This window comes from Jaculus jaculus, chromosome 3 (assembly GCF_020740685.1).
Source record: "Jaculus jaculus isolate mJacJac1 chromosome 3, mJacJac1.mat.Y.cur, whole genome shotgun sequence".
Lineage (NCBI taxonomy): Eukaryota > Metazoa > Chordata > Mammalia > Rodentia > Dipodidae > Jaculus > Jaculus jaculus.
The window spans coordinates 184,416,650-184,439,401 of NC_059104.1; the positions used below are offsets into that span (position 1 = coordinate 184,416,650).

General features: G+C 54.7%; 1 protein-coding gene across 1 annotated transcript in view; it reads left to right on the plus strand.

Annotated features, from left to right (window-relative positions):
- Positions 1-22,418, plus strand: part of Kcnc1 (potassium voltage-gated channel subfamily C member 1) — a 42,947-nt gene extending 20,529 nt beyond the window's left edge. The window contains exons 2-4 of the mRNA XM_004650823.2: positions 9,910-10,843; positions 18,921-19,109; positions 21,020-22,418. Coding sequence (XP_004650880.1) covers positions 9,910-10,843; positions 18,921-19,109; positions 21,020-21,084 — 1,188 coding nt within the window. The 3' untranslated portion in view covers positions 21,085-22,418. The remainder of the gene's footprint in view (positions 1-9,909; positions 10,844-18,920; positions 19,110-21,019) is intronic.
- Positions 22,419-22,752: the final 334 nt, after the last annotated feature.

A 22,752-nucleotide genomic window follows, 5' to 3' on the forward strand; every position in this document is an offset into this window, starting at 1 on the left:
GTTACTGGGGAAGCTGGTTGAAGTTTGAGCCAGGATGGTCACAGGAGGTCTCTTGGGATGGGTGAGGGAATGAGCCACAGGGATGCTGGGGGAAGGGCCACTGAGGGAGGCCCTAAAGCAGGCATGTGTACTGCATGTTTGAGCAGAACATCTTAGGGTGCAGATGTGGCAGAAGGGCGTGAAGCAGACCACTAGAGAATGAAGGCGGGGGAGGGGCGCGGGTGGCAGTCTGGCTCAAGCAGGCTTCTCCAAGGAAAACGGGAGCCCCTGCAGAGTTTAAGCAGAGAAATGACACAATGGGATGCATGCATGAAAATTGGATCATCTGGCTGCTGTGTTGACAGTAGTCCCAGAGTACCCAGGGATTTGTGGAAACCAGAGACCATGGCTATGACTGGGTGAGGGGAGACGATGGCAAGGAGCTGGGCGGAAGCAGCGGGAGTGGAGAGGGCTCAGAATCGGATTTGGTTTCAAGCAGAGTAACCAAGGTTTCCTTACAGACCCAGTGCAAGGTGTGGCACAGAGGGAGGTGTCAAGGATGACTACAAGGTTTCTGGCTAGAATGTCCTGGAAGAATGGAAATGCAGAGGGCTGCAGCAGTTGTGGGTACTCAGGAGTTTAGCCGGCATGCTGAATTTGGCTTAGGTACTTGAAAGCCGCCTTGGGATGCCATGGAGGTGGGCCCAGGAGAGCGGGCCTGGGGAAGCACCTGGGAGTGTGCTGCTCCGTGCTCTTTGGATGGGAGACAGATCAGAAAGAAACGGAGCAAGGCGCTGAAGGGGCTGGAGCAGAGAGCAGGGCGACATTCAGAATGCCCTGCAAGGAGAGGCCGGGCGCAGAGGCTGACAAAGGACTTAGGTGGTGTAGCTGAGGAGGTGTGAAGACAGTGAAGAGGTTGCCGGGTCCTGGGAATGAAGCGGCTGAACCAAGTGGTCAGTGTCATCAGCCGTGGCTGGGAGCGCAGGGGCCTAGGGGAGAACTGGTGCTGCTCTTTGCCAGGTCGCTCTTCCACACGGCCATTCCCTGGCTGACGCATTCACCCTGTCCCCAACCTGTACTCCTTGTCACTTCTTGGGCAAGCCTTGGACCCCAAAGCTTGTGAAAGACCTATCAGATGTTTTCTAGTGCCTCCTCACAGTCCTTGTCACCACATATAGGTGCATATTTCCTTATATATGTCTGGGGGCAATGAAGACTGGCCTCAGTATGTGTGTGGGGTTCACGTGATGCAAACATGCGGTAAATGGGAGAAGCCCGCATCATTGTGTGTGTGTGTGTGTGTGCACGCTTGTGAGCCACTGTGAGCATGAGGAGGTCCTCCATCTTGCTTTAAACAGTGGCTCCTGTTTGCTGCTGAGGACACCAGACTTGCCGGCCTGTGAGCATTGGGGTTCTCCTGAATCCAGCTCCCATTGCTACAGACACTTGGGAATCACAGACCTTGTGTCACCTTGTCTGGCTTTCCGTGGATTCTGAGGATCTGAAAATCTGGTGGTCAGGCTTGAGCAGACAAGTGCTTTAAGTGCTAAGCCATCTCTCATGAACCAGTCCTCATTGGGACATATCTATGATGACTGTGCCATGTGGCTATCCATGTCCACCAGGCTGCTTGAATGGACTTATGGGAGGCAGTGAAGAACCTGGATGTGGCACAGGGTGGCCCTGACCCTACAAGAACTCTGAGACCTTGGTCAAGATCCCACTTTTCATCTGAAGGAAGTGCCTCACTGGGCTGGTGTAGATTCCCATGTTGTGGTGTGGAAAGTACCAGAAGCAGGGGCTGCTTGAGATAGGTGAGGTGATGCATTTCATCTTGTTCCCAGAGCTGGGCTAGAAATTCATAGGCAGCTCCTGCTCAGCTCCCCACTCAGCCTGTGACCTTGTATGTCCTCTGAGCCCCAACATGGAAACACTGTGTGTGGGGACGCCGGGTCTCCATCCCTCCAAGGGCCACACCCATGCGGACGAGAGGCCCGCAGTGCTGAGCCTTGGGCATGCCTGGCATCGTCTGCAGGATGCAGGCCGTGAGGGCTGTGTCTTTAGCACTGCTGAAACCCGCACTTGTTCAGAGTCTGTTGTTATCAGGTAGGTGGCAGTAAACAAATTTGGGGGGAAAACATAAATGGAGCATGCGGGGCAGCCCCCTGTACCATATTTTCAATAAAACAAAAGCCCAAGTGTTGGGTCAGAATTCTGTGAGAAAAGTTGTCACCAGACTCTTGTGATGTCACCAATAGGAAACTGGTGATCTTTGAGCTTCTCTGGGTATTCGAATTCCTCTTTGGACCAAGGGCAGGCCTAGGGTCCCTGGCATTTCTTCCACAACCCTCCTGAAGTGTGTTATCATTGTTCCCTTTTTGCTTAAGGGGAGGGGATTGGTGCGCCAGGGCCTCCAGCCACTGCAGTGAAACTCCAGGTGCGTGCACCACCTTGTGCACTTGTGCGACCTTGTGCATGTGTCACCTTGTGCATCTGGCTTACATGGGATCTGGGGAGTCAAACATGGGTCCTTAGGCTTGCAGGCAAGTGCCTTAACTGCTAAGCCATCTCTCCAGCCCGTCATTGTTCCATTTAAAGGACTGTGGGACTGGAAGAGGGCGACAGGACACAGTCTAAGTGAAGCAGAGCTCCGTCTCTGGTCATCCTGAGAGCTCTGTGGCAGCTCTTGTCCCTGGCTGTGCCTTGATCTCTCCATTTCTGCCTTTGGGGTGGCTTTTCCTCAAAAACTTTTGCAGGCCCACTCGGTCTCAGTGTCCTGCTTTCATAAGTTCAAGATGGCACCAATAAGACATACCATTAGTTCAGTGTCATGCCAGTGACGTTATGGGAAGAGATGCTACTGCTTTACAGACGATGCGTGTTGTGTTATAATTCGCTGTGCAAACAATGTGCATTTTGTGTTGAAAACCTGTGGACACCTCTGCCAGCTCTAGCACCTTTTCTAGAGCCCAGCTGTCTTTATGGCCTGGTCCTGACACAACCTTCATCTAGGCCTGTGAGTGAGTTAGTGACGGGAGGGCCTGCCTGAGGTCTGAGCTCCACGAGGCTGACCACTGCCTCCTGTGACCCTCGCCAGACTCCAGGGTGACAGTGTCGTGTGTGGTGGTGGTGATGGGGGCTAGTGGCTGGCACACTGTGACTCGCACACAGCCCTGCCTTCCTTAGAGGACTTGTCCTCACTCCCACCCTGCCTAGTCTCTTTATCTTTGGGCTGGTATGTGAGTGACCATTTCTAGCATGGGAAGGGTTCAGGGCCCTGGTTCAAGTCTTCTCAGGAGAAACTCAGGGTGCCCAGCTAGACTGAGGTCCTCAGGAGACACTCTGTCTATGTGCACACACACCTAAATACACACACACACAGAAACCCGCCCAAACACACATACACACACTTATTCTGAATTCCTGACCTCCCCTCATGCATGCAAACATCACAGATCACAAACACCCCGATATGTGCACACTCATGCATACAGCACACCTCATACGTGGCTCTTTGCATATACACACAAGACACACACACCCACACCTCGTCCATGTCTTCCTCTCCCACAGGACACCCTGCTCCAACTCACATGACCTGCACCACACAAAGCCACCACTGAGAACATAGGCCTAGGCCCAGAGCCAGGTCACACACACCCATTATGCCCACACCAGCTCCTCAGTTACACGGTGCCCCCAGGATACCCTCCTCCCCTGCACCTACTTTCCCCACCAGGCTCCTCTGCGCACACATGCACCGTGCAGCGACTCCCTGGCTCTCACCACGGAGGAGCCCTGTGGGGAGCTCCTTCCGCCCACTGCTCCTTGAACAGGTGCAGCAAGTGAGTGGGGAGCTGTAGTTGGACCCACACAGGGCACTCATGCTCTTGGGTGCTATGGTGGAAGCCATTCCCAGTTCTCACCCCCCCAAACCCCACAGCCCTGGCCAGTCCACTGCACGGTGGGTGTGCCCAACCAGGGACGTCCAGACAAGCCTAATTCAGTTTCCAAACTCGACTCAACTGACAATTTATTTAAGACAATTGACTCTCCTGTCTGCTTTGCATCATTGGCCCTGAGTAGATGGGCACGTGCTGCACCCCTCCTGGGCAGATCGCATTAGGTAGAACACGGACCTACAGCCTCTGGGGCCCTGGAGCTGATCTGGACCAGGGTGCCCCTGACTGGCCATTATATGCCCCCAACTGCCTGCAACCTTCCTCTGCCTCACAGTCCTCAGAAGGGACCAGGCCCAGCCTTCGTTCTCACCATGATGGAGTCCGTAGAGAGCAGTGGTTTGTCAAGGTCACAGCAAGGGAGTGGTCTGACCAGATGCTCGTCCCTGCTCCGTGTTACAACTCTTGCCCCATTGCTGAGACCCCGACTGTAAGAACACGGATCCCCATGGTGAACTCCTGAATAGCTCTGAAAGGAAAACACAGTATTTGAAAGATGACTGTGGCATAAATAATTCATAAATGAAAGTCAGAGCGCACATTGGTCACTTTAATAGATAGTAAATTGTCTCTATGATTTATGTTTTGGGGGGTGGGGTTATGATAAAAATAACTTGGTGATTTATAAAACATCTTCTTAAGTCAACAGATCGTTAGTAGGTTTGTCTGACTTTACAGCCAACAGCCTCACCATCCTTGTTGCCATAGAAATGGGATGCCTCGCTCTGTTTCCATGGCTACCATTTCTAGAACACAATTGGTGGCTCTTATGGTTTGTGATTTGGTTCTGGAAAAAAATAAAGAGGCAGGAACAACCAGCTTGGGTGTATGCCACATTGTCAAGCCATCGCCCCTGCACGGTCCTGCGTTTCCCTGGGCTGGCCAGGTGGGGTGACAACAGCACTGTCCCCTGGCTGGCTGACTTAACTCCTTTTGCCTCCAATTAGACTGGGAGCCCCAGAGGGACCAGACTCACAGCCAACCTGGTCCTGGGCATACTGGGGTTACTTTGCTACAAAGGCTGGCCTTGAGAAAGGCCGGAGGCCTGACAGGTGACAAGATATCAGGAAGCCAAATGATGCTGAGCAGGGCTTCGGGTACGAGAGGCAGGCTGCAGGTGGTAGGGACGGCTGAGGGGCAAAGGCTGGGCAGCCGGCAGGGAGAGTCACCCCCCCCCCCCCCAGAGGGGACAGAATGGGCAAAGGGCGGGCTAAGGGCCAGAGGCGGGGCAGCTGGACACAGGGCCTGGGGTCTGCATATACTCACAGTGAGGTTACGATGGGGTTTTCCCGCTGCACCACCAGCCATGTGCTTAGGGGGTATGCATGAGACATGCGTGCATACGGTGCCCGAGGCTGGCGGGGCGTACTGATGTGTCTCTGTGAGCTACCGGGTTCTCCGTGTGAGGTCCGGGGGCTGTGCTGTGGCTAGTGCCCATGCACGCCATGTCTGAGCTCCGGGCACAGGTGAGTGGTATACTCTGGGTCATTGTGTCTCTGGGTGACTATTTCATTTCTGAGCAACTGGGGATTAGGAGGCAGACAGGTTATGGGAAGGGTCCCCTGAACATTTTCTCTTTGCTGTGGATGTTACCCTGGGCCTGCCAGCCAGGGGTCCCTGATTCTATGTCTTACCCCACCCTTTGGCTGAGTTCTGTGACTACGGCGAGGTCTTCCCTCCCAGGTCTCAGCAAGGAGGGATGTAGGCTAGACCACCCAAGGCTTCACCGAGTCTTCCTAAAGGGACTGTTCCTGCCCCAGGTGCCACCAACCTGTGGGCACCAAGACCTGTGGCTGACTCAGGAGTGGTCGGGCTCCCGTATAGTTGTGTCTAGTTGCTCCTGCCCGCTGTCAGTCACAGGCACGGCACAGCCCACCTGTAGGGGGTCTGGGCAGTGAGTGTCATGCTCAAGGTGGAAGCTCAGACCTGACTTGGCGCTGGCTGCCTGGTGGGCAGGGTTGGGGAGGTGGGTGGTGAAAGAGCTCAAAGTCCAGATCTGGGTAAACTTGGTGCCCGTCTCAGCTCCGTCACTCGCTTTGATCCCTTGCCTTCATTCCTGAATGTCTGAGTTCTTGGCATTCCCTCTGGACACAGTGGGGATATGACTGTCAGTCCCAGCAGGGCGTGCACAGTAGCAGGTTCTAGAACTTTGGTAGCATTTCCTGTCGCTCCTGTGCTCATCCTCAGCTATGGGCCTGGGCACTGGGGACTAGGGCTTGGCTCTTCTGCCTTTGGATGCCCTCCAGTTAGTCCCCGGGCTTAGAAGACCAATTAAGGTGTCTGAGTGAGCGAGGAGAAGCTTCCTGCATAGCCCCTAAGGGTTCTCAGGGACCTGGATCTCTCTAGGGCCATAACTGTGACAAGATAACTAGGCCTTGTAACAGCAGAGATTAGGAAGAGGGAGGAAGCCTGGCAGGTGTGGGATCCAGGCCTCCCCTCCTGGCTCTTCCTGGCTATGGTGTCTTCATATCTGGCTCCAGGACTGGATTCTGCTACCTACTCCCTACCCCTTGAGTGAGTGGCAGAGGCCAGGCTGTACAGTGATTCTTGATACCTATGCGTTTTTCTATTGTTAATCTTTTTTTTTTTTAACCAAAAACAAACCATTGTTTTATTGTTTATTTTTTTAAAACTTTTTTTTTTTAAATTTGCAATAGGCAAGGAGAAAGAGAGAATTTGTGTGCCAGGCACTTATCTTGATAGACCTCAGTGTCCCCATCGGGATCAGAACTGTGAAAGGTCAGGTGAGCTAAGAGGGCTCCTGGGAAACCAGAGCCTCGTTTGGCCTATTCTCATGAGCCTCTGTGAGCACAAAGAGCCATCACCGGAGACTCACAGCCTCCGTCGGTGGACGTAGAGACTCCTTGGGGGAGTCCCTTGTTATATCTCTCAAGGACCACACGTGTCAGTGGGAGCCTCACCCCAGAGGACAGGCCATTAATGGTGCCCTGAAGGATGCATGTGATTTTCCCAGGTGGCTCACATGCAGCGGGAACACTCAGGAGGAAGGGCGAGCAGGTGCAAGGCCACAGGGACAGGGAGACCCTGGTCAGGGTGGCGGAGAGTTGCATGAGGCAAGAATATTGGGAACCCACAGGGGAAGATCCCTGAGAAGCCAAGTATAGCCAGGACGCAGAGTCCCTTGTGCCCTGGGCTGGCAAGTCTGGCCTTTTCTCTGTGGGCAGCAGCAGCTGTCCAAGCAGCTCTGGAATTCCCTCCGGAGGCTGTGTGACTGAGTCTGAAGCCCAGAGCCTGCTTTGATGGCAATGGCCCTGTGGAGAGAGGACACGGAGGAGGAATGCTGTAGGGCCTAGGACGGGATGTCCTGGTGACAGGGCACTAAGGAGAGGAGGTTCTTTCTTGCTCAGGAAGGGTCTGGCTTCCCAGCCTCTCACAGGATATATCCCTCCCCTCCATGTAAAGCCAGGGATAGGGACATGACCTGTCCTTGAAGAGAGCCTGACCTGGTAATGTCAAGCTCCAGGAAGAAGATCCCTGCCCGCTGCGTCTGGGGCCAGATACCTAGCAGGTGGGGCTGCGGCTCGGGTCCTGGAGCTTGGTGACTGACGGTAGGAAGAGCTCTGTGGCGGAGGAGCCCCCCGAGGAGGACTTAGAGAGGCGCTGGGTGGTCTAGACTGCGTCCCACCTGGCCCTCCTCCCTGCTGGGGTGGCAGCCTCTTCTTCCCGCCTCAGCTCTGCTTCCCGGAAAGTCATCCTGTGTGTGCTCCAGGTCTGAACGAGCTAGACCCTGACGGAAGGGCTTCTCAGAGTTGGAAGACTTCTTCCTGCCCTGCCTCTCCCGAGGGCATACGAATAACTGCTTCCCCGGCCCCACATGCGTCAGGGGTGGAGAGTGTCAGCGCTCCCGTCTTCTGCCTGGGCTGCTCTCTGCGTCCTCCTCCCTTGCTGGAGCTCGGGGACGGGGGTGGGGTGAGCGGACAAAAGGCTTTAGCTCTGCGCCTGGTGTCCGGTGAGGTATGGCAGGAAGAAAGAGTGGAGGGGTGAACCAATGGGTAGGTGAGTAGGTGGATGGGAAGGAGAGAGGGAAGAAGAAGAGAATAATATGAGGATATGGCTACAGGGAGGGCGGGAGAGGACAGAAGGAAGAATGAGTGGTTGGATGGGCATGTGAGTGAAAGTAGGGGGGATAAGTGGATGGGAAGGAGGGAGAGAAGAAGAGAGGGAGGAAAGAAGGAAGGAAAGAGTGTGCTAGATGAGAGTAAGAAATGAGCGAAACTGCTGGGGAGACGGCTCAGTGCTTGCTGAGAAACCATGAAAAGCCGAGGTTGATCCCCAGCACAGGCACGAAACGTCCCGGCGTGACTGCTCAGCTCTAACCCCCAGTGCTGAGCGGGGTGGGGACAGTCTTCCTGAAGACCCGGCTCCAGTTCATCTCCTTAAGCCCCTGCCGCAAGGAAGAGGGGTGGGAGAGCACTCGAGAACACCTGACGTCTTCTGGTCTCTGCACACATGTGAATACACTAAACGTGCATGCGCGCACGCACACACACACTCACACACACACACACACACACATGCACACACACGCACCCAGAAACAAATATGGATGAAGGATGCACATGCATTGTACTTGACAGTGGCCTAGGAAACAAGGTTCTAAAAATCAGAGTGCTTAAAAACCAACAGGATGTCAATACATTGTAATGAGCAGCTCAAGTCTCTTCCTGTTTCTGGCCTCAGGCTTCCCTTCTGTATCATGTGATATCTTAGACTGATCATCTAAAGACCGTTGTCATTCTGAAAGATCCACTGTCCCTCACACTCCTTCCCCTCCCTGCAGCCCAGCACATGGTTTGGATGATCCACTTTTTTCCCTGCCAGCTTGGATGTGAGGCCCCATGGTCTTGGTTGACTTCACGGGGCGTTGCTGGGACTCTGGGGACAATCCTATGGGGAGGAGCCAGTGAAAGCCATTGCTGGAGGCTGCGTGGCTGCCTCGTGCTGGTGGTAAAGGGATGCTCCCAGAGAGGCAAGCAAGATGGGAGCCCAGGCCTCGGAGGGGCCCCATTCCACAATAGCTGCCCCCTCTCATTTCTTTGCACACTTCAACCCCAGCAAGCTGGGTCATTTATCAGTCAGCATAGCTAAATGCTGTGAAAAATCACCTGTAGATGGTCGTCATTCTCATCTGGCTAGTAGTTTCATGAGGGTATTAAAAGATGGCTTCTCTTTTCAAGGAGTCAGGCTCCTTTCCTCAAGTGGCTTTGCTGGGCTCTGGGGCAAGAGGTTTGGCTGGCATTGGGGAGGGGACCTGGTTAGGTCAGGGGGGCGGGCTTTGCCAGGCAGCAGCACTGACCTCCCAGGCCCTCAGGAGGAAAGTGGGGCCCCTCTGCAGGGATCATGGAGGAAGGGCCCTGTGCTTAGACCCGCACGGGGGCGTTAGGTCTCTTCAGTCCCAGTGGGCACCTCCCTCTGACGCCTGTGTCTCTCACCCGCAGTAGTGGGTACCTCCCTCTGACGCCTGTGTCTCTCACCCGCAGTAGTGGGTACCTCCCTCTGACGCCTGTGTCTCTCACCCGCAGTAGTGGGGTACCTCCCTCTGACGCCTGTGTCTCTCACCCGCAGTAGTGGGTACCTCCCTCTGACGCCTGTGTCTCTCACCCGCAGTAGTGGGGTACCTCCCTCTGACGCCTGTGTCTCTCACCCGCAGTAGTGGGGTACCTCCCTCTGACGCCTGTGTCTCTCACCCGCAGTAGTGGGGTACCTCCCTCTGATGCCTGTGTCTCTCACCCGCAGTAGTGGGGTACCTCCCTCTGACGCCTGTGTCTCTCACCCGCAGTAGTGGGGTACCTCCCTCTGACGCCTGTGTCTCTCACCCGCAGTAGTGGGGTACCTCCCTCTGACGCCTGTGTCTCTCACCCGCAGTAGTGGGGTACCTCCCTCTGACGCCTGTGTCTCTCACCCGCAGTAGTGGGTACCTCCCTCTGACGCCTGTGTCTCTCACCCGCAGTATGTGGCCTTCGCCTCTCTCTTCTTCATCCTGGTCTCCATCACGACCTTCTGCCTGGAGACCCATGAGCGCTTCAACCCCATCGTGAACAAGACGGAGATTGAGAATGTTCGGAATGGCACGCAGGTGCGCTACTACCGGGAAGCCGAGACGGAGGCCTTTCTTACCTACATTGAAGGTGTCTGCGTGGTCTGGTTCACCTTTGAGTTCCTCATGCGTGTGGTCTTCTGCCCCAACAAGGTGGAGTTCATCAAGAACTCACTCAACATCATTGACTTTGTGGCCATCCTCCCCTTCTATCTGGAGGTGGGCCTCAGTGGCCTGTCTTCCAAGGCTGCCAAGGACGTCCTAGGCTTCCTGCGTGTCGTTCGATTTGTTCGCATCCTGCGAATCTTCAAGCTGACCCGCCACTTTGTGGGCCTGAGGGTCCTGGGCCACACCCTCCGCGCCAGCACCAATGAGTTCTTGCTGCTCATCATCTTCCTGGCCCTGGGCGTGCTCATCTTTGCCACCATGATCTACTATGCCGAGAGGATAGGGGCGCAGCCCAACGACCCCAGCGCCAGTGAGCACACGCACTTTAAGAACATCCCCATCGGCTTCTGGTGGGCAGTGGTCACCATGACGACGCTGGGCTACGGAGACATGTACCCGCAGACGTGGTCGGGCATGCTGGTAGGAGCACTGTGTGCGCTGGCGGGCGTGCTGACCATCGCCATGCCCGTGCCCGTCATCGTGAACAATTTCGGGATGTACTACTCCTTAGCTATGGCTAAGCAGAAACTACCAAAGAAAAAAAAGAAGCATATTCCACGGCCACCGCAGCTGGGATCTCCCAACTATTGTAAATCTGTCGTAAACTCTCCACACCACAGTACTCAGAGTGACACATGTCCGCTGGCCCAGGAAGAAATTTTAGAAATTAACAGAGCAGGTAGGAAACCTCTTAGAGGCATGTCGATCTGACCTTTCACCTCCGCCCCCTGTAGTGATGAATCCAGATTCAGTCAGACTGCTTCCTTAGTGCCGTGGGCGACCCCGGACCCTGTGGAGCTTGGGGCCCCAGGGAGAAGCTGGGCAGCCAAATTCAGAAGGCGAGAGCCTGCTTGAGGAACCTCACTGGTGGTCCTGGGTAAGGAGGTAGACGTGGTTGGTCTCAGGATGTTCTGAAGAGACCGCATGACCACGAGGTCGCTGAGGACGATCTTAGCAGGAGCCTGGGGAGCTGCTGCTCAGGTGGGCAGGAGTCGAGCCGAGTCTCTGACTCAGGCGACTGACCCAGCGGTGGGCAGGCACGGAGTGGATGTGATTCAGAGACGCCAGATAGCTTTTGATTTGGTCCTTAACACGGCTCCCTTCAGGCTGTGTAGCAGAAATGGCGCGTGGGATCCCCGAGGGTCCCTGCGCAGGCAAGTAGCAGGGATTCTCAGCCCCAGTGGCACCTGTCTCCATCGCCGAGTAGAAGTCCTGCTCTGATGGCAGCTGCCTGGCTCCAGGCCCTTCCTAGGAGCCGCCCCTAGCCTTCTGTGATGAGCTTACTTACCCCTTAGCATGCTGAACCAACTCATCCTCACCACCACTCTAGAGTTTAGCGTTTATCTTTAGGACTCTATTGGAGCGACTGTGGCTTTCACGTTGTCTGTTTGGGTTGATGGTCCAGTGGGAGTTTCTGGTGACCTTCTGATGGAAACTGGTGAGCAAAGGACTTAAAGGGGGCCACACCCTGGACAGCTTAGACGAAAGCATCTCAGACCAGTGACAACCTCCCAGTGAGGGCTGTCCCTGCGCCAGGCGGTAACCTGCAGCAGCAATACAAGACATCCCAATTAGTGTCCCATGACTTCACTGGGGGCCAGGAAAGGGGGGAAGGGAGCCATGAAGCAATACTAGTCACCGTGGGATATATTGTAATATTCCATGGCTAGTGGATTGTGATGGGCCTATCTCAGTTTTATGAGAACTAGAATATAGCACATATAGTTGATCACGGGGCTCTGGTCCGAAAATGAAAACCCATAGTCTACCTCTACCCATGGAATCTCATTGACTTATTCTACAGACATGGACACAGGGACCTCCAAGGAACAGATGACCCAGAGAGCAATGACAGCACTGAGCTAAGGAGTGTCCAACTGGGGTGGCCGCAAGGCTGACGGGAGTCAGTCAGTCTGTGGAGGGTGTCTATGGCCCCGATCTGGCCATGAGTTTCAGGCTAGCTCAACCCTGAGTGAGGAAGTCTCTCGTCACCCTGGGTGACCTGCCCGTGGGTGATTGGGTTCCTTCACTGTTGGTGTGCTCTCTGCTCTGCCTCCCCTTCCCGACCCTTCACCCCACAGCTTTGTCACCCAAGCCCGCTTCTTTGCCCATGGGGTGTTTTGACCCCCTCTTCCCTGCCTTTCCCCTCCCCTCCTGGGATTTCTGTAGGCACTTGAGTGGAATGAGGCTTATTTGGGCTGGGCTAGGGGTAGATCTGGTCTGAGGTAGAGCAAGGCTCCTAGGCAAGCCAGGACTCCATCCATGGTGTTAGCTGACCTTTTCACCTCCGGAGCCACCACCTGGACAAAGACATTTCCTCTGGCTCTGGGAAGCTCTGGTCTGATCTGCTCCCTCCCCCAGCTTCACCAGGTCGCAACAGGAAGTGCTAAGCCTAAGGGGCATCACCTGACACCACTATGCCCTCTGACTCATGTTCCCAACATTGTGTCATTCAAGATTGGTGCTCCAAGTGTGGAGCCTTAGCCAGTCCATCAGTGATTCCTGGCTGCTTCAGGCAGGCTCAGACTCCTCTTGTGCCCAGTTCGTGTGACAATATTGTTTATGTACTGAACACACACACACACACGCACACGCACACGCACACGCACACGAGTCTGGCTCTGTGTGCTCATACCTACACACTGTCTCGTTCTGGGGACACTAGGCCTCTTCCCACACCGAGGCGTGCTGTAGAAACTGTGTACTACTGTGGAATACCCCTGTTGGCCACTCCCAGCCTTAGCTGCCTGCCCCTGGAAAACCTTGCCCTGGCTCCAAGTTTTGGGGACCCAGAGAGCTCTGACTTAGTCCTGTGATTGGCCCTCTGGGGTTCATACGCCTTTGACTCGCTTGCCTCGTGCCCCTCCCACCCGCCAGCTGCTCTGTTCCTGGTTCCTTCCCTTGGGTGTGTCCGTGCTGCCTTGTCTGGATGCCCCCCTTGGCTCTGAGAACCCACTCCCACCCCAAGACTCGTCCCTGGATAGAACACTCTTCCTCCAAAAGCTAGAGTGACAGGCTTACCTGCCACCAAGTGGGTGGGCTTGAGGCAGAGGAGAGTTTGAGAGTGAGGGAAAAGCCAGAGACCAGGAAGGCCGATGTGGTAGGCAGAGCCGAGACCCGGTGGGAATGCGGAAGGCCTTTCCCCAGAGGCAGTCAAGTGGCTTAAGTCTCACTTCAAAAACTTGGGTTATGGTCCAAACATCCTGGGTTCTACTGGGGGCATCTTTGCCTCGCCCACAGGACTGGTGCAGCTCCTCCCCGTGCCTCCAGCTCTTGGTCACTGCTGAACCTCTGTCTGGGGATCTATCCAGGGATGATGTGATGTCCGTCTCTGGACCATGAACCGGCATGTTCCCATATCTTGTCATGTCCTGGCGTGCTGTCAAGGGGCCAGTTCTTGCCTGGCTGTGAGGCTGGAAGGCTGGCGTGGAGTAGCTGCCCCTTTCCAGGAAGGGTCCCCGGTCTATCCACAGCAGTTACCCACCTGCACTGGGCAGCTCGAGTGACCCTTCTGTCCTGCCATGCTCACTCTTGTATGTTGTGTCCATCTCTGCTCCTGTGATGTGGGTCAGGTCTTTGTGCTGTGCGGTCTGGGGTTTCAGGAGTGCATAAGCAAGCAAGGAGGGCAAGGATGGAGACAAGTTGCCACGCTCCCTTCTTGCCTGTGGGCACATAGCAGGGAGGTGGGCACACAACAGTGAGGTCCCAGAGAGGCCCCTTTCTGAGCCCCCCCGCCCACGGGGGCTGTTACTGCAGTCTCAGGGTCATTTTGGGGAAGCAGCAGAGTCCCAGGTTCCCTCTGCCTGGGCCCTGCAGCTGTCTCCGTGTGGGCTGCAGTGGCTGTCCAGGAGCGGGGCTAGTCTGTGGGGTCGGGTGGGTGATGGGATGAGGGGCAGAACCGATGGGCAGGCACGCGAGGGGGCTGAGAGCGTATGGGCCAGCCCAGAGCCTGCATGGAGCCCAATTGCCCGCTGTGGGCTGAGGGGGAGTGCACAGGAGGAGAAGTGACCCGACTCTGAGGTCCGGGCATGGGCATCCTTTTCCGTGTCGCTCGTGTTCTCTCTCCTCACTAATCATGTCTCTCTTTCTCTCTCCTTTGTTGCATGACTGCTGGTTCTCATGACTGTGTCTCTCACAGACTCTCCCCATGTAGCCCAGGATGTTATCCCTGAGGCTCCAGCTGGGCAGACCTCTTGGGGGTAAACCCAAGGGAACATTCAGCCATCCCCTCCCAGCCCTCTGTGTGCCCCACAGTGCCCACTGCTCAATGACCAGTAAGTACAGCGGCGGCCGTGTCTGCCGAGGGCAGGAGAGCCGGCCTTGCTGGTGGAGGGCTCGGCTGCACAGGTGCTCCTTGCTCCAAAGTTTAAAAAAAATGACCCTGTCGCGGACACTCATCTCAGCCCATTTCAAAGCCTGGACATCATTTCTGAGACGTGCCCATGCTATCATTTCATCATTGCAGCCTGCGGGTCTAGTGGTGGCCTGGGGCCCAGGGCCAGAGGAGGTGAGGCCCCGGCTCTCAGGAAGCAGGTGGGAATAGAGGCTCCTAGCTGCCATCTCATCGGAGGACAGACAGGCCAGCAGGCGGGTGGGGACATCCTGTGAGTGACCCTTTTCATGGTCTCCCCATTTGAGACAGTGGGTGTCTGTGGCTTCTCTTTGTTGTAGCCATCCCACTGGAGTTAGGGGCAGGAAATGGATCAGTTCCAGAAATCATCTCCAACTGCAGATGAACTATAGCCACTGTTATGGTCCCCTCCTCAAAGGTCAAAGCTGAGATAAACAAGAAGCTCCGGGGACACCCCGGAATCCACTCTAGATCCCTGACAGCCACTCTTTGCTCCCAGCCCTCTAGAGAAAATCAATCCCACATTAGAGCCCTTTACAGTTTGGAAGTGGGGGCCTCCAGGGATCAAGGAGCTTGTGGTGCTGGCTCTGCACTCAGAGCCAAAGGACGGGTCTCAGGCAGAGGCAAAGGGGGCCAGCCTCTCCCAGACAAGACCTATAGGCTGTAGACATCCACTGATAGACAGTGGCCACGAAACAGATGTAAAGTCTTCACTTGCCAGCTAGAGGCTATGCACCTGGGAGCTACTGTTCTTGCCCTGGAGGAAAAGTCAGGGCACACGGATTCCAGCTTCCATCCTTTCACCCTTTTCCTCTCCATACCAGAGACCCTTGGGGAGGGAGACAGGGGACAGGCAGAGTGCAAGGGAGGACCTGAATGTCTGTGAGCACACTTGTGTGCCTGCAGACACACCCCACAAGCTAGGCAACCCCCAGCTCCAGTCACATGGTGTCAGAGTTTCCTTGGTAACCGGCCTTTCTGGTTCAGAGTCAATCAGGAGTGACGGCCCTGGGATCTTCAGGAGACGCAGTGTACGTGAAATGCTTTGCCATCTTGTACGAGAGACTTTTTTAAGTTCCAAAATTATGATGGGATTTTTTTTTTTCTTTTTGGATTTGCTTTATGAATAAACCTGATTGGTCCATTTCTCTTTTGACTGACTGCCTCTTTGTAGTGACATGCTGTGTACACGGGTGGTAGTCCCACCCACGTGCATGCGCTAATGTGTGCACGCGGGGAAGGATCATTCCTGCGTGTAGCTACATGATGTGAACCATATCACGGGAGAGGGTTGCTTCGGGTGGGAGTTACCCGCAGTTCTTCCCGTGTTGATCTTGTGGAGAGCCTCCCCTCGTGTGCTTGCCCACACTGGCTTCCTTCTCCCACCACAGGGCTTGTTTCTGAGGCTCTCACTCTAGGTGTAGGGTTTGAGTGGACTTCACCCTGGCCAGGAAGATTCCGGAAAAGGGGGAGACAGGATGCCTGGCCCTGGCCACACTCGCCCCTACCACACATGTCCCTGTGACCTCCTCCCAGGTTCCTTCGTAGGTTACGACAGAGGCCGGGACTTGAACTTTCCTTACCCAAGGCCCTCAGCTGCTGTTGCCTCCGACACATCCATGTGCTCTCCTTTGCCGGGACCACTGGCAGGAGGGACAGGAATGGGAGCCCCTCCGCATCCCTGTCCGACCATCACAGCCTCATGCATACATTCCTGTTGTGCAAGCTGACCAGGCCCAGCAGAGTGGTATGGGAAGATGCTGCTTGAGAGGTGTGCGGAGCAGACTGAGTCCGGGAGCTCAGTGTAGCTAGCACGCTCGGTCTTGCTGAGTCAGGGGAGGCACAACGGGACTAGCCAGGCCTAGTTTGTACAGAGGATAGGAAATCGAGGCACCTGCTGGTGTCTCTGTGAGAACAGTGACTAGTGTCAGTCTGTTTGGGGCAAGGATTCAGAGGGACCAGATTGTGTTCCTGTGAGGACAGTATAGAATCTATGACCAGTGTCAGTCTGGGTGGGGGACAGGGATTCAGAGGGATAAGACTGTGTTCCTATGAGGACAGTATAGAATATATGACCAGTGTCAGTCTCTATGGGGGACAGGGATTCAGAGGGATCATAGTGTGTTCCCGTGAGGACAGTATAGAATATATGACCAGTGTCACTCTGGGTGGGGGACAGGGATTCAGAGGGACCAGGTTGTGTTCCTGTGAGGACAGTGTAGAATATATGACCAGTGTCGGTCTCTATGGGGGACAGGGATTCAGAGGGTCCAGATTGTGTTCCTGTGAGGACAGTATAGAATATATAACCAGTGTCAGTCTGGGTGGGGAACAGGGATTCAGAGAGACCAGACTGTGTTCCTGTGAGGACAGTATAGAATATATGACCAGTGTCAGTCTGGGTGGGGGACAGGGATTCAGAGGGACCAGATTGTGTTCCTGTGAGGACAGTATAGAATCTATGACCAGTGTCAGTCTGGGTGGGGGACAGGGATTCAGAGGGATAAGACTGTGTTCACATGAGAACAGAATAGAATATATGACCAGTGTCAGTCTCTATGGGGGACAGGGATTCAGAGGGATCATAGTGTGTTCCCGTGAGGACAGTATAGAATATATGACCAGTGTCACTCTGTGTGGGGGACAGGGATTCAGAGGGGCGAGATTGTGTTCCTGTGAGGACAGTATAGAATATATGACCAGTGTCAGTCTCTATGGGGGACAGGGATTCAGAGGGTCCAGATTGTGTTCCTGTGAGGACAGTATAGAATATATAACCAGTGTCAGTCTGGGTGGGGAACAGGGATTCAGAGAGACCAGACTGTGTTCCTGTGAGGACAGTATAGACTATATGACCAGTGTCAGTCTGGGTGGGGGACACAGATTCAGAGGGACCAGATTGTGTTCCTGTGAGGACAGTATAGAATATATGACCAGTGTCAGTCTGGGTGGGGGACAGGGATTCAGAGGCACCAGATTGTGTTCCCATGAGGACAGTATAGAATATATGACCAATGTCAGTCTCTATGGGGCCAGGGATTCAGAGGCACCAGATTGTGTTTCCATGAGGACAGTATAGAATATATGACCAGTGTCAGTCTGTGTGGGGGACAGGGATTCAGAGGGGCGAGATTGTGTTCCTGTGAGGACAGTATAGAATATATGACCAGTGTCAGTCTGTATGGGGGACAGGGATTCAGAGGGACCAGATTGTGTTCCTGTGAGGACAGTATAGAATATATGACCAGTGTCAGTCTGTATGGGGGACAGGGATTCAGAGGGTCCAGATTGTGTTCCTGTGAGGACAGTATAGACTATATGACCAGTGTCACTCTGGGTGGGGGACAGGGATTCAGAGGGTCCAGATTGTGTTCCCATGAGGACAGAATAGAATCTATGACCAGTGTCAGTCTGGGTGGGGGACAGGGATTCAGAGGGATCATAGTGTGTTCACATGAGAACAGAATAGAATGTATGACCAGTGTCAGTCTGTATGGGGGACAGGGGTTCAGAGGGACCAGATTGTGTTCCTGTGAGGACAGTATAGACTATATGACCAGTGTCACTCTGGGTGGGAGACGGGGATTCAGAGGGATCATAGTGTGTCCCATGAGGACAGAATAGAATATATGACCAGTGTCAGTCTGTGTGGGGGACAGGGTTTTAGAGGGAGCTAATTGGGACCCTGTGGGGACAGTGTAGAAGGCTTGTGTAGTTCTAATCACTTAGTCTGGATAACAGAGGGACCACATTGGGTCCCTGTGGGGATAGAGTAAAGGTGTGACTAGGCCTGGGGCATCTCCATGGCCCGATGGGTCCAGATAGAGTGGTAGGAAATTGGCCAAGTGATTAGAAGGGTGTGGGCAGCCATGAACCGAGCGATGGGACTGGATCTGAGTGGGATGAAGTGGAGATCAGATGGGGTCAGCGTGGGCCTAGGGAAGTCTGCCCACTGCTGTATGTCACTAGGAGGCAGCCAGGCTCTGGTCAGTAGCAGAGCGGTCTGAAGAGCCACCTCTCTGGACTGGATCCTTTCTGCATGTCTGTCTGTCTGCTCCCTGAGCTCTGTGTCTGGCCCTCCACATGACTGCATCACACCATCCTGTCTCATTGGGCCTCCTTGGGCCCTGGGCCTGCCCCCAGCACCACATGCTGGGCCCATCACCAACTCATCTTTTTGCAAACTTTGAGCAAAACCCGGAGTCCCTCCCTCCCTGTACTGCGGGCCCCTCAGGGGCTGCCTGAAAGAGCCCTGAAACCCAAGCCTTGCACTTTCCTCTGCAGCCACCTGCTTGCCCGCCCTCAGGAGCTGGAAGCCCTTTGCCAAATGCCCAACCTTGGCCTGACCCCTTCGCTCACTAAACAGTTTTCAGTGTCTCAATAGCTTCTGCTTATATGTTTGAAGATTCCAAACTGAATGGGGAGGTGGCGAAGGCCGCGCTGGCGAACGAAGACTGCCCCCACATAGACCAGGCCCTCACTCCCGATGAGGGCCTGCCCTTTACGCGCTCGGGCACCCGCGAGAGATACGGACCCTGCTTCCTTTTATCAACTGGGGAGTACGCGTGCCCACCTGGTGGAGGAATGAGAAAGGGTATGTAGAGGAAGTCGCAGCTGTGCATTGGCCGGGCCCGCCTCGTGCTCCTGCAGATGGGTGGGCAGGGTGGCGGGCAAGGGGCGCTGAGGGGCAGGCAGGCACACTGAGGGGGCAAGGATGGAGGGAGTCCCCTAGGGTAGCCCCTGGAAGTCAGAGTCCCGGCTGACTGCAAGAGCTTGAGGCCCAGGCGGTTGTGAGTTGGTGCTGAGGTGAATGGAAGGTAGGGGTTTGGCCCAGGCTGGGTGGTTTTGGGTTGTGACCCCAAGACAAGGGGCACGCAGAGGGGCAGAGGGGAGCTTTGACTGCCCCAGACTGCTCTCTGGTGGGGCAGGGTAGGTACAAAAAAAGGAAAATGCCTTCTCCTTGACCACGTTTGAGGAGGGCAGTAGGGTAGGCCTGACTTGGCCAGGATCCTGTGGGTTAAGCAAAAAGCCATCTGCGGAAGAGGTAGCCTTTCCAGGGAGTCTGCAGGCCAGCAGGAGGGGAGGCATGAGAGAAGAGGCTTTGGGGCTTGGGGTAAGGCCACTGTCCTTGCCGAGGTAAGGCGTGTGCTGTAGTCAAAATGTTGCTCATGGAAGACAGAGAACTTGCCAAAAGAAGGTGGATGAGCAAAACTTAGGTAGGCCCTGCCTGGCCGAGAGCCCATCTACCACTGCCCTGGGGTGATCAGCTCCCCCTTGTGGCAGGTAAAAGCTGGGACCAGTGGCCTCCTTGCAGTCAGAGAAGGGTCTACAGGAAGTTGGGCGCGGGTAGGGAGGGGTCCAGGGCTCTCAACGCAGGACTGTGGGCCCTGACTGGCCCTGAAGGGCTGGGAAGCCTTCGTCATGGCAGCAGATTGGCTGGGTAGCTCGTGCATGTCTCGAAGTGCCTGATAATGCTCACGTGGATGCATGCTGACGGGGAGCAGGCTGGGCTAATGAAGAAATCAGAATCTTGAGACCACCAGCTGGTTTACCTTGTGGCCTGTGTCAACTGCTCTAGCATTTTAAGTAGTTAAAGCAGATGCAAGGAGTGAACAGACTTCCAAGTCTGAGGCGGAGTTAGGAGAGGCGAGGCGGCCACACCAAGACGAGCGAGGCCCTCCGGGTCGGGAGAGCTGACTTGAGGGCCCTCACTTCAGGGTGGCCCTGCTTCTTTGCCCTGCCGGAGGTCCCCTGGACCTCAGTGCGGTCTACCACTCCTTGCATGGTGCTGCATGGCGGAGGGCTGCCAGCCTTGGGGAGGGCCCCATCCTTGGCATGGATGGCCCTTTGCAAATGGCTTTTGACCAGGTAGAGCCTCTAGAATGCCCAGGGTCAGGAGCTACCCTTGAGAAGTGAAGGGGGAGACTTTGTCTGTTACCCGCCCAGTAAGGTCCGATGGGTGTCTGACTTCTCTGCCCTGAATGTTGGATCAGTCAGGACTGTGTAAAACAGTGACAGGGGAATCTCTACTGCACTTCCAGAAGCCCAAGGAATGCGGGGCAGAGGCAGTCCCATCTTCAGGTAGTGCTGGGGAGCTCACTGCAACTGCCATCCGCAGGGGACCCTTAGCTTCAGAACCCACAGGGGCTTGGGTGCCAGACACTTTGGAGGTGCCAAAGGTGTAAGGTCCCACACATGTCCACCCAGCCTTGCTCTCTGAGGACCCCGATGCAAGGACTTGCTGTTCTCTGGCTGATTCGGAGCCCTTAAGGCTGGCAGGTTCAGAGTAGAGGCAGGGGCTCCACCTCCCCCGGCCGCCCCCAGCAGGGAGAGAAAGGCGCTGCCAGGCTGCCGCGCTGCATGGGAACCTGCCCGCTGGAGAAGAACCTGCCTGCCCTGCATGCGGCTGTTCTGTCCTCCTCTCCTCCTTAACAACTAAGCACCAAGCGGGACGGGAGAGCCGAGGAGGGAAGCTCAAGTGTTAATTGTATTCTCTACATACAGATCTTTGCAAAGAAAGCCCTGTCATTGCTAAGTATATGCCGACAGAGGCTGTGAGAGTGACTTGACCAGGCGGCTTGGCCGAGGACACTGGTGGCTATTAAGCATCTGGGTGGACCTGCAGCCCTCCTCACCCTCGGACAGAGTAAATTCACGCCATGCAGGTTTGCCGGACGAGTCCGAGTGGCCCAGGCATTGTACTAGGACGGACGTAGCTTTTCCTACGGCCAAATGGTAACTGACCGTAGAGGATTTCTTTTCCTTCTTTTCATTTTTTTTAAAGTTCTCTTTTATTTGGGGAGGGGGTGGAGGGACCCCTTAGCATGACTTGCATGAAGTTAAACAGAAACCCAGCAAAACCAAACCCACAAATCCCTTGCAACTGTATGATTACCCCAAACACCACCAATAATGGAAAGAAAAGGCAAAAGTCCTCTATTTTCTTTCAGAGCATTTACTTTTCTACGCAATGTCAGAGCCAAACTGTAATGGCGTTCGGTAGAAGTCTGTACATTCCTGAGAGGGGGCGGCGGGGAGGAAGGCTGGGGCCAGGGAACGCATTGCTTCCCTTTTGTACACACGATCCAGAGTAAAGGTTTCAAAAAGGGCAGCTGGTCGGTCACTCATCGGTCATATTGACCTCACCTTCATAGTTCATCTCTCACGCGGAAACCGAGAACTTTCTCCAAACAGGACTGCGGAAACTTGCACTGCCGCCCCCTGTCTCGGCTTGGCATGCTTGTGACCCAGCGGACGTCTCCCCAAGATCCCCATCTCCCCACAGCGGCTAGTTTAGGTTGACTCTCTCGTCTTATGGGTGTGTAGACCCAGTGTGACTAGCTTTCATAACAAATTGTTCATAGTAACCAAGCAGCACCGAATGGATTTTCCAAGTGTCATTTCAAACCAGGATGTAGAACCACAGAAGTTCAGGACCACTGGAGGGGCATCCCCCTCCACCTTTATTAAGGCACAACCTGGCATTGTATGCAATTTAGTACTTCAGAGTAAAACAAAAACTCCTGCATGCCCAATGTTATGCAAAGAGATTCGAGCATGAAATAAATTTTGTATCATGATTTTGTCTAGTCTAAAGCAGATTTGTTTTCCTGAAGCCATTGGAGGTTTGCAGAGACGCGCTTCTGCATCCCGAATAAATATAGTATTTTCCCAACAGAAACAGAGGACAGTAGCTTGGCTTTGGTCTGATTCTAAAATTAGTGTGTGTGGGGGGAAGGATGGTATTTTTGAAAAAACACATGCTTGCGTTGAAAAAAAATTGCAACATCTCAAGCCTTCACTGCAACGTTTCCTGGAAAGAGAGCAACGATGCTTTATAGCTCACCAGCCTCCCCTCCCTGGGCCCTGGCCCTGGAAATAAAAAGCTGACTTTGGAGATGAAGTGTGGAGTTGGGTTTTTATTGCCTTCAAACTGTGTCTCTATTCTGCTCTGGGCTTCTGACATGTGGTGGCTACGCTGGGTCCTGGCGACTACGGCCATCAGCCGGGCTGAGGTCATCTTGCTGGGGAGAGCCAGGCCCTAAGGAGGAAGCGCCCACCTGCAGGGCAGGGGCTGCAAATACGGTCGGGTTAGGGGAGGGGCAGCTCTTGTTGCTGTATGAAGGGCACAGGGTTGAGGAAGACCTGATATAAGAGTAGCACATCCTCTAGGGAGGTCACCTGACATGGAAGCTTCATTGTGAATCACATCATGTATATGAATCCTTGTGCCTGGC